Source organism: Delphinus delphis, chromosome 5 (genome assembly GCF_949987515.2).
Source record: "Delphinus delphis chromosome 5, mDelDel1.2, whole genome shotgun sequence".
Taxonomy (NCBI): Eukaryota; Metazoa; Chordata; class Mammalia; order Artiodactyla; family Delphinidae; genus Delphinus; species Delphinus delphis.
This window is the reverse complement of record NC_082687.1, coordinates 94,526,260-94,542,748: the sequence shown is the minus strand read 5'-3', so window position 1 is coordinate 94,542,748 and position 16,489 is coordinate 94,526,260. Positions and strand designations below refer to the sequence as shown.

Below are 16,489 nucleotides of genomic sequence, written 5' to 3'. Positions count from 1 at the left end.
TGCTATGGACTGCATTGTGTCGGGCCCCTCTCTCCCCCATGCCCCTCCCGTCTCCCTGCCTCAGATTTATATATTAAGAGATATAGGGCTTTTAGGAAGTAATTAAGGTGAAATGAGGTCACAGGGCAGGGCCATAATCCAATAGGATTGATGTCCCTATAAGATGAGAAGGAGATACCAGAGAACAGGAAAATGGCCTGCAAGCCAGGAAGAGAGCTCCCATCGGCAACACAGAACCCTCCAGATCTTGGACTTCCCAGCCTCCAGAACTGTGAGGCAATAAATTTCTGTTGTTTAAGTCATGCAGTCCATGTTATTTTGTTATGGCAGCCTGAGCAGAGTAAGATACACTTTCTTGAGACTCACTTTTTTTTGGCTTTTGAGACAAAAAACAGTACTGGCTTTCCTCTGCCTCTTCCTGTCACTGCAAGGCATCCCACTCTACCTGCAGAATACATATTGGCATTTCTCAAGGTTGAGTCCCAGGCTTTCTTTTCTTCTTCTCCTATACTCTCCCTTAGCTCTCATCCATACTCAGTTTCAGTCATGAATGATATCCTAGATATCTCAATTTTCCTGAGTACTCAACCTAAAGCAGCTCTCCCTAAAAACTCCTTATGTCATTTAATTTCATTAACACAGAATTTACCAGTGCCTTCTGTTTTCTATTTTATTTTTCCCCCCTCCCAAAAAAATACAAGCTTGATGACAGTAGAAATCCCTGCTGGTCTTGTTCAGTATATTATTTTCAGCACCTAGCATACAGAAACTGGATAAATATTTATTAAAAAAATAAATCTGGGATATTTGTTTCTGGCCATGATGAAGTAACAAAATGAATTTGCCCTCTCACTTTAAACAACTTAAAAAAACCCCACAAAATATATGAAATAATGTTTTTAAGATAATGGATGACAGGAAGTACAGGATGACAATGATTCCTGACAAAAGGGAAGCAAAAGGTGGTAAGACCTAAAATTTTCTCTGGCTTACTGCTTGGAGAGTTTCCAGGCTGCAATATAGGGGGAACCCAAATAGAGCTTGGAAATCTTCCTGAGAAAGGAAGACAGAGTTTGGAGGTGAAGGAGTCCCAGGTGACTAGAATGTGTGGAGCAGAATACAGGATAGAGAGCTGCAGAGAGAGCTAGTTCCAGAGCTCCTTGCAAGTCTGTAGATAAATACTGATCAGTACATTAATGCTTCCCAGGGCTGTGAGAAAGACCACTGAAAAGGACCAGCTGGAAAATACATAGAGGCCATACAGGACTGGATATGATTGGTGTTCCCACCAAAAAGAATGGAAAGACCTCCTAGCCCCTGGGGCATTAAGTAGAGTCCTCAGACAGGTGTTGGTACTACCTGACTAGCGGGGTAAAATTAGCCACTGAGAGGACGTGAACATGGTTTTTGAGAACTTGCATGGTCTATCCTTCACTTGCTCCTCAATCTTCACCACACCTGACATCATGCTCCTCCTTTCCGTCTTGACTCAAGACACACCAGTCATGTCTTATCCCTCTTACCCGCCAGGAATACCATGCCTCATACTTTTTTCACATTCAGTTCTTCCTGGAAGATCACTGCTCCCCTCCCCATTCTCTGCCTTGGCCTAGTTGGTTCCTACTCAGTCTTCCTACTCACTCTCACTCAGCTCAATGGTCATTTCCTCAGAAGTCTTCCTTCACTTCTCTGACTTGATAAGATCTCCTTATAAGGAATTCTCATAGTACCACCTACGAATTAAGAAGTTGTAAGATTTGTGTAACTGTTTTTTCAATGTCTGCCTCTCCAAACAAACTTGACCGTGAATGGAGTGACATCTGGTTTTGTCCCCCCATCATATTCCATATGTCTAGCATACTGCCTGGCACACAGGAGACAAACCTTTTTGAAAGAATTAATGGGGTCTATAGATACTGGCTTTTAAAATATAGCCTTCTGTACGTTTATATAACACAGAGGCAAAGAAGCAAACAAATGAATTTTCCAGGTTGCCTAGAACTGGAATTGAGGGGGAGAAAAAAGAAGCCAAGGTCTTGCTTAAAATTAAACAAAAGCAAGGAAGAAAAAAACCTGGCAGGATGAAATCATTCACACACCTACTCTGCCTTTTATTTTTCTGTAATTAAACAAAAGGTGAATTCAGTAGGCTTTATATTATGATAATCACAGGATACTCAGCTCCACTACAAAGAAAACTATTTACTGCCCAGGAAAAATGAGGAGAAAAACATGGTAGCCATGAAAGCTGAATTAAAAATTTTGAATTACTAAGTGAAGAAATAGAGAAGGAAAAAAGGGGTAGAAAAGGGGAGAAGAGAACACTTGAGGAAGGAATTTAAGGTGTGAAGCACTGAAATCAATCTCTTTCTAACAGGTGGTAGCAGCTGGTTAAGGAAGAGAAGGGTGACCCTTGAACTTACCTCAGATAGACAAAGCAGGTCTGGAGGCTGCTGGGAGAGAATAAAGGTTTACAAAACAGAATAAAACTGGCATTGATGCTCCCCCAGCACCACTGTGCTGGATAAAGACAGGTCTTGTTCCATAGAGAAAAACAAAATAACACAACTACGCGTCAGAAATGTATTGTGTGTGAGGTGGGAGTGGACAACAGGGAGTGAGTATGGATGGGTGTTGGGAATTAACTGGATATAATAATCTTAATTTACTAAAAAAATACAATAATTTTTTTTTCTAGTCACACCTTATTAAAATTCTACTGATATTACCAGGGGTCAGCAAACTTTTTCTGCAAAGGGCCAGATAATTAATATATTAGGCTTTGTGGGCTTTATAATCTCTGTTGCAACTACTCAATTCAGCTTCTGTGGCATAAAAACAGCAATAGACAAACACATAAGTAAATGAGCATGGCAATGTTCCAATAAAACTACTTACAGACGCCCCAAGTTAGAAAGTTAATTTTGTTTGAAAATAGTGCTGTACTCCATATCCATTAGAAGGGAGAATCAGGGCTTCCCTGGTGGCGCAGTGGTTGAGAGTGCCTGCCGATGCAGGGTCGCCTGGACTCAGGTTCGTGCCCCGGTCCGGGAGGATCCCACATGCTGCGGAGCGGCTGGGCCCGTGAGCCATGGCCACTGAGCCTGCGCATCCGGAGCCTGTCCTCCGCAACGGGAGAGGCCACAGCAGTGAGAGGCCCGCGTACCGCAAAAAATAGGGAGAATCAAACAAATTATCTTTCTTTAACTTATACTAATTATGTTGCCAAAGCGAAAAAACAACTTGAAATATTTTTTGATAAGTTCCCTGAGTTCCTTTGTAACTCTAGTATCTAACAATGCATGGTAGATCAAAAGAAAAATATACAATATTTGTTGAATAAATTGAATAGTTTTCCATGAAAGATATGGGGCAATTAGTAAAGCAGAATGTCCGTAACAGTTGACAAAGCAATGGTATATAAGATATGCAATAACAATTCTAAGACAAAAAATCAAGACAAGGAATTACTAAAGTAGCTGTTTCATATTTTAACATAGTATTATGGCAATAATACTATATTAAAACTCTTTAAAACCTAACATTCTTCTCTTTACTCAGTTCCTATGAAAATTATAATGATGGGAAAATAACCGATTGTAAACAGAATGGATTTTTATTAAAATTTTTTGATTTCATTAGAATACTTTAAATTATTGGGTCACAGTTTTAATATTTTTACTGATGGAACTGGCAAGTAAAATGGTAATATGAAGCCCATGTAATAAAGAATAGGTCAATGTATTTATTATTTCTTACATTAAAATATCTGTCTTTGTTTCATCCAGTTCTGACCAAATTAAGTGTGGATAAATTAAGACTTGAGGAGACACTGATCTCGTATGTTTTCCTAAACTCGTAAGATACTTTCTCATGGTCTGTAATACAGAGAGGAAAGCCACCTGAACTGACCGCTACCACAGCTCTTCCTTTCTTAACTCATTATGAAATAAAATCTAATATACAAAAATGAAACTTATTATACAAAATAGGCTGATCCACCATGCATTGTTAGACATTAGAGTTACAAAGGAACTCAGAGAACTTATCAAAAAAGATTTCAAGTTGTTTTTTCACTTTGGCAGCATAATTAGTATAAGCTGAAGAAAGATAATTTGTTTGATTCTCCCTATTAATGCATATGGAGTACAGCACTATTTTCAAACAAAATTAACTTTCTAACTTGGGGCATCTGTAAGCAATTTTATTGGAACATTGCCATGCTCATTCACTTACGTGTTTGTCTATTGCTATTTTTATGCCACAGAAGCTGAATTGAGTAGTTGCAACAGAGATTATAAAGCCCACAAAGCCTAAAATATTAATTATGTGTCTTCTTTCAATGGTGAATCTTAGTAAAGCACTTACAATTTAATTTTGATTACTCTAACAATTTACGTACAACAAGAACAAATCTAGTACATAGATTAACTTACATTTTTACAGTCATTGCTTTCTTTCTGGGAACATCACAGTAAGTACAGAGAAAGCCTAGCAGGAAACTATGTAGAGCAGTGCTTCCTAATTATGTTGCCCAAACTGTGTTCCGTGGGATATAAAATTTGGAGAATGCAGTTTAACATGCTAATGGGGCACTGCGACTCAATAAGCGCAGGAAAGAGAAGGGAGCATTTCCCAATGTTATTAGACCACAGAACGCTCTGCTCACAGAACATCTTGGTGGACGAGCATTTCCTGGAATACACCTTTGGAATGCTTGCGTAGCAAACTAGATTAAGGTGACTAAATCATCTGGAAACGTTTTTCTATCAGAATGAAATTCAGAAAATCATCTACTCTATGCTTCACAGTTCTTCCATTAGAAGATAATTATGATGCTGAGTAACAGCACATGAAGTAACTCTAATTCTAAATTTTATTTTTAAATGCTAAAGGATACTCTGTGCCGAGGGTTGCCTCAACCATACAAATTTAAAAGAATATCTTGAGTTAGGATTCAAAAAAAATATGGTAAAATGTTCATTAGCAGGACCAGAGAGGTATGCACGGTTAGTATCAGTTTTAGGTAGTTAAAGGAGTAATCACCCATCAGTTATATACCTGAGTGAAAACCAGAATTCTGAATGGAAAGAATATATATATATATATATATATATATATATTCAGTCGGTTTTGAGGATAGACCACAAAACAGGAGAAGCTGACAAACTGAACTTTTTTCAATCCAATCGAAAGTGTCAACTTGAGTTCTGAATTTTTATGGGAAAATTTAATGTTTTAGGAAAATAGTAGCTTTAAGTACACATTAGGTTATTCTAGTTTGAAATTTCCTCAGAGGTGTCCAAAGTCCATTTATTATATCCAGATATGTATCAATTAGGAAAAGGCACACCTTTGCTTTAGGAATTCAAGACACTGACATTGAAGAGGTCTATATTATTATTTTCAATAGTCACACACAATTTTAGGCCATTATCACCTCCGAAACTATCTCTTACAATTGGCCCTTCACACACCCCATTCTGCCCTCCCCTCAAATCTACACTGTGTGCAGCTATTAGAAAAAGACTCCTTAGAATTACACTTTGATCACATAGTTTATCACAATTCACAGAATAAATTCTTGGTTTGATCTCTTTTCTTCCTGTTACACCCACTTGGTGAACCTAATTACTCTTAAGTATAAGGGCCCACCTTTCTCCAAGCTTACATGCTGGCAACTGAGATAAAATCACAAAGCTGTTCAATCCTGTTATTTCTTGAGACAGTATTTCAAACATTATCCACAGAGCTCAATGCCCACCATGCTACTCTTAGATTACCTCTTGATTCATAGAAAACAGACTCTACTATCCTCAATACTCTGCCCATAAACTGCTTTGCATCCTCATATATTATCCCCACTATCCTCATGTTTTAAGAGAGAAATGACTCTTCTGGCCAAAACCAATCTCTCTAATGATGCCCCAAGATATCCCATAATGAAGTCAGGGGCTTCACTCCATTTCTCCTACTTGCCATCTCATTTTTCTATCTTCAATCTTTTTTTTCCACTGGCTTCTTCCCATTGGCATCTAAACATCCTTCAACTGGGCTTCCTCTCACTACTTCCCTATTTTCTCTCCAATCGTAGCTATTTACATTTTTCTGTGCTAATTTTCTTCATTTCCTCTTCCTGCATTTAGTCAATCACAACATTTCTGGCTCTATTAGTCCACCAAAACCGCTCTCTCCCAAATCTCTAAAATAACCTCTTGTGCTATGTTCAATGGAACATTTCAAGGCCTAACTGACCTCTTAATAACATTTTACACTGTTGTTTTTTCTCTTCTTAAAACATATTTCGTTTCGCCACGCTCTGCTGGCTCTCCTCTTACCTCCTGACTACTCATCAGTCTCCTTTTGCACATATCTTTTCCTTTCTCCGTATCTTTGGGGCTCCGAGACCCTATGTTCTTCATATTTTACACTGAACAGTCTCTTCCACTCTCATGGCTTCAATTATTTGCTGGCCCCCAAATCTGTATCTCCAGCTCAGACCCCTCTCCTGAGCAAAAAACCCATATTAACTCATTCCTTCCTAAACATCTTTTCTTGGATACCCCACTAGATACCTCAAATTTCTTATGTCTAAAACTGAACACCTTGAGTGTTCTCTTATATCTCAGTGAATATTACAATCACCTACCCAGATGCTGAAGCCGAAAACCTGGATGTTATCCTTCATTCCTCTCTTCTCTAAGACAGGTTGATTCTACTTCATGGATCTCTCTCAAATATATCGATTCTTCCCCATTACTGCCACTATTAGGGCTCAAGATATATTTTTTTTCATCAACTGATGCTGACCTCACAATTTGGGCTATGCTTCCATCGGTAGCTTTATCTTCTGCCATTTTTCCATCTACCCCCTGCCCCATCCTTAATTCCTATTTTGTGTCTCAGCTATATGAACTAAATTAACCAGTGCTCCAGACAAGCCTGCTCTCTTCTGCCACCCAAATTTTCCCTCTGCAATTTGCTTCTGCCTGAAATACTCTCGGGACTTCTAATACTTTGTCATCCTTCAAATTCCAGCTTAAAAGTAGGAATCCTTGCCTAATTCTCTGAACCTGGGTTCAATTTCCCTGTGACGTGCTCCTACAGTCAAATCTCTCCCATCACAGCACTCATCTTTCTACCAGAATTGCCTATTCACTATCCCCCATGAGATGATAAGCTCCTTGAGAGTACAAACCATGACTTTCACCATTCTACCCTCTTAAACCATATAATATCCCACTTAAAACATAAAATACACTCTATATATTGAATAAATAAGTGATATAGGTCTTCTTTTTCTCACTTAGATGGAAAAAGAACTTTTTGAACCTTTTCCGGTGCCTAAGAGCATATTGTAGGCATTCAAAAAGTATTTGTTGAAACAAGAATAGAATAGAATTGCATTTCTTCTTCTTCTTTTCCATGTCTACGGTTGATATATAGCAGTACAAATGTAGTCAAGTATAACTTTTAAAACTTCTGTGTATTAAGCTATATATGGACAGTTAATCTTGAAATGTTTAAAAACAAGACATTTGTGGTAGAAGCAAAACTCTTTATCAACAGAAATATTCCATTAATTCATTATATACCTAGAAAAGTCCTGTTGTTAAAAGTCTATCTCAAATTTCCAGTCACTAAGTACTCTATGAAGAAGAAAAACACATATAAAACTAATAATGAATTTTAGTGTCATTTCCAAAAAGGCAAAAAGAAGTATGGAATATCAAGAATAATGAGAAAAAAACAACACCTTAAGAAACATTTAGAAATCGGATAATATAACAAATATCGCTATAAATACAACTTTATAAAAATAATGTCCCTGTTGATTGAATGGAAAAAAAAAAGAATGTTAAAAAATAAAGAAGGAAAGTTATCAGTAAAAGATAAATAAAACTTTAAGCAGAACAGGAACTACTACTAGTAATTTTTAAAATGAGAAAAGGTGAAAAACAACTCTTAATATGATATTAAAATTTTTTTAAATGTCACAAGGATTTGAAATTAATTTGAAAAGTAATAATTAGGCATCTTCCATTTTATTTTTCTAGGGTGATCTCATATTTATAGTGAGTTGAAGAATCATATTAAAATAAATTTACACTTATACCTTAGAAAGATACAATGGTTAAGAAGCTGGAAGGAACAAAATACAGTTCTGTTGAAAAATGACAATGTAAACTAGCTTTAGTATGAAATGAGGATGGTATAAAGAATTAAAAATGAAACACTACACTTTATTCTCCATTCATGGCAGTCTTTTAAAAATATGTGTGAATATTTTTAGGTGAATTATAAGTTCTTTTAAAAAAATAACTATCAGATTTCTTCCCTCTTTTTCCCTGATATACTATTGGTTATAATATTATTTTCAGTTATCCTTAGGGCAAGAAACAAAGGGCATTACTTTTAGATTTGACTCATCTTTCATAATGGAGACTCTAATTTGACCACCTTTAAAATTTTAATCACTGAATGTTAGATAGTTAAAATTTTAAAATCACTGCATGTTAGATATACTGAAATAGGTATTATAAAGTTATTCAGTTAAGTAATTGAATTTTGGGGGTCATAATAATCTTCTAACCTATTAAAACTTGAGTTTAATTACTGATTTTAATATTTTAATTTAGGACCCGAGAGTGTTTTTTAGCTTTTAAAAAAGTTTTTTAAAAAGGTAACAAAAATAAAGCTGCCAATACCTTCTGGACCCCACAAAAGCCTCCCCTAAAATACACAATGTAACAATGCAACCATATGATAAAATATCCTTAAATTTCCAAATGTAACCTGGCACTCTTTCACGTCAGGGAAGTAATCAACAAGCACTACCACACTCTCACTTATCCTAAATTGTCTAGCACCTATCAATAGGCAGAGCTTGAACTCACTATGATGGCAACTACAGTGTTTACACCCAATTTTTGCTAGGTTCTAGGGGTAACAGTCTCCCTGAGGCACAAATGCCAGGTCAGTATAACTGAGTAAAGCCCATGATTACTTGCTGAAGTCATTTCAGTTTGCATTCTGAATTTAGCATTACCTTAAAATTACCTGTATACGACTTTCTCCCTTGCTAGGCTACGGATCATCTCCGTAAAGAAATCCTTTATATACATGGAATCTAGTTCAATGTCAGATATGAAAAAACTATTCAACAAGTTGCTGATTTATTGGGAAAAAAAATCTTGTTCCTTGATACTCTTTAAATAATAAAATCCTAAAGTGGTTCCCAAAGTAGTACCAAAGGGCCTAACTTAATGGTATGTAAGACTGATACCCTAGGATTATTACATGTTATAGTCTGTATCAATTTAGCCATGAGATAGTTTTTACTTCCTTCCAGATGGTCTCAAATCAAGACAATAAATATATATTAGCCTGTAGTGTAGTAGTTAATTTTTAGATAGTTATTTGGGCATATTTATTTGTCAAACTGTTTTCTATATTTTATATTAGAGCTATCAGATGCAAAAGCAGGTAATGTTTACATTAATATTTTTAGAAGCTTTCTATGTCTCAAATATACTTTAATTTGCTTGAAATCCTGGACACATTTAGATGTGGGGAAGTGCACTGGGACATTTAGCAGCACCTAATTTCACGAGTTTCATACTAGGTGCCAAGAAATTAGATTGTCCAAATTTTTTGGAAATAAAACTAAATCAGCTGTTCTTTTTCTACCCATTATCTCATACTTTACTCAAGGCACCTACAATGAAACTTTAAAATTAAGTAGAGAAAAACTTACCTAGTTGGGGTTTTGAATAATAGTTTGCCATTTGTCCACTGTTGCAAGACTGCCGTTTATGTCTTTTTGTTGGCATTTCTGTGGTCTTCCATGGTGGTCTTTTTCTTTTGTTCAATTTGCTAAGAACTTCAGAACTATCAGAAGGATTCTTGTCATAGTTAACACATTTATTTAATTTACTATTGTCAAGTTGGCTAGGAAATTTATTGCTTGAAGGACTATTTGCTTTAGCATTTTCTATTTCTTTAGATTGCTTTTTAAAAGAATTTTGCCTAGCAGAATGGGATCTTAAGGTAATGTGCTTTGATTCTTCTATGTGAGTTTGATGATTACTTCCACTGTTAACAGATTCAGGAGAGTAAATGATTGTATTTAACTTAAAAGTATTTCTGTGTTCAAGATAGTTGATCTTCCTCAAAAATATTCTACAATCTTTTAAGGTTTTTGACCTCCAATTATTTGGACATACATTTCCTAGTCTTGGACCCTTTTCAAAATCTTTTTGGCTGCAGTTTGTTCCATTCTCCTTTGCTTCTGACTTAAATTTATTCTCTAAACTACCATGTGTTTTGAAGTCAGACATTGCCACCCTCTGTTGCAAAAAGTCATCCCTGACCTTAGGTGGCAAAATAAACTGATTATCTACTGTGTTTTTTCCTTGGCGTGGGATGTCAGCATTTGTTCCTCCCTCAGTCTTACTCAAAAATTGGTTCTGACAAAAAAATCTTAAGTTCCTCCTTTTAGAGATCCAAGCACCTGTTCCATGGCTGTGCAGCTTTCCCTCTCTTCTCCACCTTTCATGCCGCAACCTCTTAAACTCAGTTCTTTTTAACCTAGTTAGTGTTAAATTACTTTTCACATTTAAGAGTGGAGAGCTAACCACTTTATGCAGTATATGCAACTTCCCTGCTGATTTTGAAGGAGAAGATAGTGCAAATTTTTTAAAGTGCTTTCTGAAGGGGCTGGTATTAAAATCAGAATATTTGGTCCCTAATTTAATTCCTCTGGTATTTATTACTTCCAAAGGGTTTCGTGCATTTGCTTTTCTAACTAGTGAAAGAGACTGCGTTTCTGTTGTTTGCATAAACCAGGTACAGAGTTCATTCAAATCATACTTTTTCCGAAAAAGCATTTTTACAGGTGAAACTTCAAGTTCTAAAAAACAGGTGTCCAAAGGGCTTGCTATTTTGAAGTTATCATTTTCAATGTGTTCTCTTTTTTTATGAACACAATTTTCAGCTTCATCTCCACTCACGGGCACCCAAGCATTTGTTATTTGCTCAAATCTATTGTTTAATTCCTCTAATAAGGAATCGTTTGAAGTAGAAGCAGCCCACCACCTGAGCAAAGGGTTTGATGAAATTATAGGGTCCAAGGATACTTCAGAAATGGGTATTAATTTATCTTCCAAACGCTTTTTTGCATTCCTTGAATTTCTAGCTCCTGGTGTACCTTTGGAAGCTATTTTAATCCTTGACTGCTTATGTTTGTCCTTCTGACTTTTACCTTTCTGCAAATGGAGTTTACACGATTTATGGAGCAGAGCATTTCTATAAATAAGTGAACCAGAAGATGCTAATGAATGTAAGAAATGCAGAGATGGTTTTCGATCCCTAATAGAATGTCTCAAAGGTATAGTAGCAACCATACTTTTTGATCCATTCTTAAATTCGTCAGCTTCAGTGTGCCTTGTATCCACGGTGCACTGGTGATCATATTTTACTTCAGGCAGATTTTTTTCTAATATATTCTCTTGTTCTAAGGGAGGTAAGCAGCTGCTAATACTTACTTCTCTCTCCTGAGGTGAAATTCTATTAATAGTCACAGATATGCCAGAGATTTTCACTTTTGCAGGTCTACCAGGCTTCCTAATTATTGCCAAAGACTTCTGATTTGGTCGAATAATGTTCTTGGAAGGTTGAGGTATCACAGACTTGTTCTTGATAGGTCTAACATGTTCAAAGCCAGACCCCAAGGTCTCAGTTTCAGTAGTCAGACTTGAAATAGCACTTATTCTTTCACCCGAGTCTATTTCACATTCTCTAATATTTCTGAGACTATTATATTCTGTTGGAAAATCAGCAACGTTATTATTTAAAGACATACCATTACTTATGTTTACACTTCCTTCAGAAACATGCCTTTTAGTTCTTCTTGACCTTCCATAAATAACAGTTACTATAATACTCTTCTTATATATACCTTCTTTTACTTCTGATAAGAGAGATTCTGGGCTTTTCTTTTCAGCACTAAAGGACTCATTTTGGCAAATGGTGATGTCCGTTTGGTCAGTTTTAGGTTTGGGTGGTCTTCCAATTGGTCGCTTAATCTGTTTCACAACCTGGGGACCTATTTTTTTAGGTCTACCTGGTTTTCTTTTAAAAGATGAATCAATAGCACTGCTTGAATATTCCTTAGGTTCCTCTTGTGGCTTATCACCATTCAGATCATCTGTAAACACTGCAGAGGATTCTGCAGTTTCTTTTGCACAATTAAATTTGTTTAGTTCTTTTTGGAGACCGTCACTATCATTAAGATTAGAACTATAATTTTCAAAGTTGGCATTTGGGATATTCTCATTTGTTTCTTTTTTTTTTTCATTTACTTGATGAGTTGGTCGTTTTTCTGAAGGAAGACAGCAATTTGATTCGGAATTACCAACTGAAGTTAAAGTATATTTGACTCCTTCACTGCTTTTAACCTCAGATAAAAACATGAGTTTGATAGGACTAGAATAGTTGGCAAAAGAAGAGCTTTCAATGGCTTCATATTTTGTTGGTACATTTTCAACACTGGAAATCAAGCTACCTGTATTTAAAACAGATGACTTTTTCTGGTTATCAAGTCTTTTGTTATTCAAATCTATTGTAGGTATATGATTGCTTTTAATATTGGTGGATGCCACTATGGGTTTTGATAAACTCTGCTCTTTGCATGTCATTCTACTTACAGTAAGAGTCATATTTCTACCAGCATGTTGATCTTTATCATCAATTTCGATCAATTTCTTGGATGCTTTATATCCTTCCGATAATGACTGATTATTCCAAGACTTTTTGGCCATATTTATTGTATCTTCCAAACGTTCCACAACAACTTGTAAATTAGAATTCATTGCAATTCTGTTTAAATCTATATTGTGTGAGCTTTCAATCTGAATATTTTTTACTGGATCTTTTTTTTTTGTAGAGTCACAGACTTTTTTGGCCTTAGGTGATTTTTTGAAAATATAATTATTTGTTACGTATATAGAATACCACCCTGGAGGTACAATATTTCGTTTAGTTCTGCTCAAAAGTCCAGGGACATCACTTTTCAAAGGAGTTTGAATATTCTCTAATTTTGGATTCTCTTTATGATTTTGCAAAAAATTTTTTCCAGCCACAGATTTCTCCTGTGATCTTCTTATGCTCCTTTTCTCAGAAGTTGTTTTAAAGCTTTCTGGAAATGCATCAAAAGCCAAGTTAGCTTCTAAATTAAGAGGTAGTTGCAATGATTGTAATCCATAATCTGGTGAAAATGTTTCTGCATGATTATTACCTTGAAGGTTTTTAGAATTTTGTAAAGGCGGCCCTTGGCAATGATAGAATTCTTCTTTGTCCGCTGAAAATAGTTCATCGTGGCACACAAATTTCCTTGGATTTTTTTCAGTGTATTTTTTTCTTACAAAGTTTTCATCAAGACTAGCAAGTTCTCTTTTTATCTGTAAAGACTGCCTTCTAAATATGGGTGAATCAGGAGAGTTGCGCATTGCAAGTAAGGTTTCTTGACGCTTTCGAAATCTTGTCTGAATAATTTTATTTTCTACCTTTTTATCATGTTGACTCAGTAATTCCATAAAACTGTAATCACTGGCCTTTGCATTATGCAAGAGAGAGGTTATTAAATCTCTCAATTTTAAATCATTATCTCTATTACAATCACTGCTAGATAATTTTATAAGGTTTGTCATATCTATCGTTTCTATTGATTTTAACTTTTCATTGATACGATCCATTAAATCTTGAAAAATTACAGTAGTTTCACCTTTTTCTTGATTTGTAGTACAATTATTGCTGTCTTCCAAGAGCAAACAATCAGAGTTACTGGATTTTTTAGTTTTATGCATTTTACCTTCATGATCATCTTTGTCACTGCTTACTTCTGCTGGTGTCAGAGATGGAGGCTGGTTAATGTTTGTTTCAAGTCTGTTATTTTCTAAGGCTGAAAGCTCTGAGATGACATCTTTCAATTTTTCAAATCCTTCAGTCTGTACAGGTGATAATGGTGGGGGTGAGGGACTTCGAGATCTACAAACGTCTTTAAGACTTATTGAAACATCACGTATTTCCCTTGATGAAAGAGGAGTCTGAAAGGCTGATTTTGTGGAATGAATGTTTGGTAAGAGTCCAGAACACCACCTGTGAGAATTATAACTGTTTGCAATTCCTCTATTCACTACTGTCTTAATGTGTTCAATAGTTACAGTTTGGCAAGATAAACAATGTATATCTTTAATACAGACTGGCAGAGGCACAAAACCAGGGCTTTGTCTTTCATTGTGTAAATACCCTCTTTCTGCCAGCCTATATTCACAACTACAGGAGAGCCCATCTAAATCATCTTCAATAAGGGGATTTTGAGATTCTGAAGACACAGAATATGATGTATTACAACAGCAAAGAGAAGCAGCATTCTGCTCTTGGACTAGAAATTTCAACATAGCCAAAACTTGTTGCTGGTGATGTATGCACAAAGATTCCAAAACTTTGCTTAATGCTGATTTTCCTTTTTCCATTTTAGTAGCTTCCTCTGATTTTGCATCAACAGTTGAACTAAAAATAAAAATCAAACAAAAAATGAATTACAGCAAAAATACTAATATCGTAAGGAATTTTAATTTTAACAGAGTTTGAACAAAAGATATTTTGGTATTGCTGGACTCCTAACTCCTATGGAGAGCTGCAATAGTGACATCTTCATTATTGTTTAGCAAAAATAAAATGAAGCACTGGTGATAATTAATTTCCTATGATAAAATATGAGTCAAAGCAAAGCCCTATGTTTTGTGATATAAAAGCTGCTGTTGATGATAGATATGATTATATTTAGAGATTGCTAATGTTTAGTGCTTTGGATATATTAAGAATATTTAATGGAAAGTGCTTCAGAAGGAGTTAAAATTTTTGTAAAGTAGACATGTTATAAATTATTTTGATTGTTATCAGTCCATATTAGTACAAATAAGAAAAATAAGATGTAGGAGAAAATCTTTCTTATCTTTATTTAAAATAGATATTTTTCAAGGTAGTGAAAATAAAATTATGAATAAAAAAGAGTTTTGCATAGTCACAATCAAGGGATTTAGATTTCATATAAATAACAGAATGCCTTTTCTAAGATTAAACTGTAGGCCTTTTAACCTAATAAGAAAATAAAAATTGAAGCTATTTAAAAATGAAATCTATTTTTAATTGATTTTAGATACTAAATTAATTACATCAAAACTAAAGGCATTACTTACCTAATTATTTAATTTCAAATGCTGGAAAATGTCCCACTGCAAAAACTAACATACATCTAATGTTAACTAAAACCCAGGATTACTTAGCAACCAATGTAGAGGTCTACAAAAGGCTTTTTAATCCAATACCAGCAGCAAGAAGAATAAAATATATTAAAAGAATTCTGTTTCAGAAAAGTATCTATTTAAATTAAACATATCACCAAACTCTGTACATGAAAATAGCCTCCCACTTGTGATTTCTTTTATTTGTTGTTGTTAGTTCCTGACTTGTAGAAATTTTATTTAGGGTTGGAGTTGAAATATGCTGATTATGAATTGCTACAGAAGATTGTATTTTGTTTAAATAAAGGGTTATTATGTTCATGAATATTAAAAATTAAAGAATTTTTCTTTTAAAATGAAGTGAGATTTATTTAAAAAATTTTCCTCCCTAAAACTGGCTTACCCTGTTTCACAGATAAGTATGCAATATTTTATCTACATTTTATAAAAACTACGTTGAGTAACAAAAACAACAAATTTTGCAAATTAGATCAAAATTTTTCTAGAAAAACAGTATCTTTGCTAGATTCAACCAATGTTTCACTACTACAACTAGCATGTGATTTGACATAAAGTAGCTATCAAAGAGATAAGAGATACGAAAGTACAGTAAAACTTTTTAAGTCCACTGCCACCTCTAGACAGATGAAGACAGGACATGACCTCAGTATCCTTTCTTTTCTGAAAATAATTTTTTGTAAATGTTTTCATGGTTGGGAGTGTAAAATAATTGAACTGAATCTGAAGATTCACTACTGGATAATTCAAGAAACCTATGTAGAGAACAGAGGCAGGAGTAAATGTTAACTATCAAATAAGAAGCTATAAGTGATACTATACTCTTTCCCAGTAAATTAAAAATTATAATTTTCACATAAGCAAAAGAAAACCCCAGAAGTTCTGACAGACACATTTCCAACACGTTTCTTTAAAAGTTATGTTATGGCCTATTAAACATATCTGTGACTAAATAAAGAGATTTTACATGTCTCTCAGAAAAATACATTGCACTATATTTTAAAGATTAACATGCTTTTATAACAGTTCCTGAAATGCTCAAATGATTTTTCTCTGTTAGTAAAGTCTAGAGTAGAAATAATAAAAATTCATGACTAGTGTTAACTATTCTGAAAACCACTGATTTTTATAGCTCTCTTTTGACTTTCCAAGGAAGTCGATACTTA

General features: G+C 34.9%; 1 protein-coding gene across 2 annotated transcripts in view; it reads right to left on the bottom strand.

Moving 5' to 3' along the window:
- Nucleotides 1-16,489, bottom strand: part of LCORL (ligand dependent nuclear receptor corepressor like) — a 166,274-nt gene that overhangs the window by 8,423 nt on the left and 141,362 nt on the right. The window contains exon 7 of one of the 2 annotated variants that reach the window (XM_060012759.1): nucleotides 9,758-14,571. In XM_060012759.1, the coding sequence (XP_059868742.1) occupies nucleotides 9,758-14,571 (4,814 nt within the window). Of the gene's footprint in view, nucleotides 1-9,279; nucleotides 14,572-16,489 lie in introns of those variants that run through there. The other variant, XM_060012758.1, reaches the window with a different exon arrangement.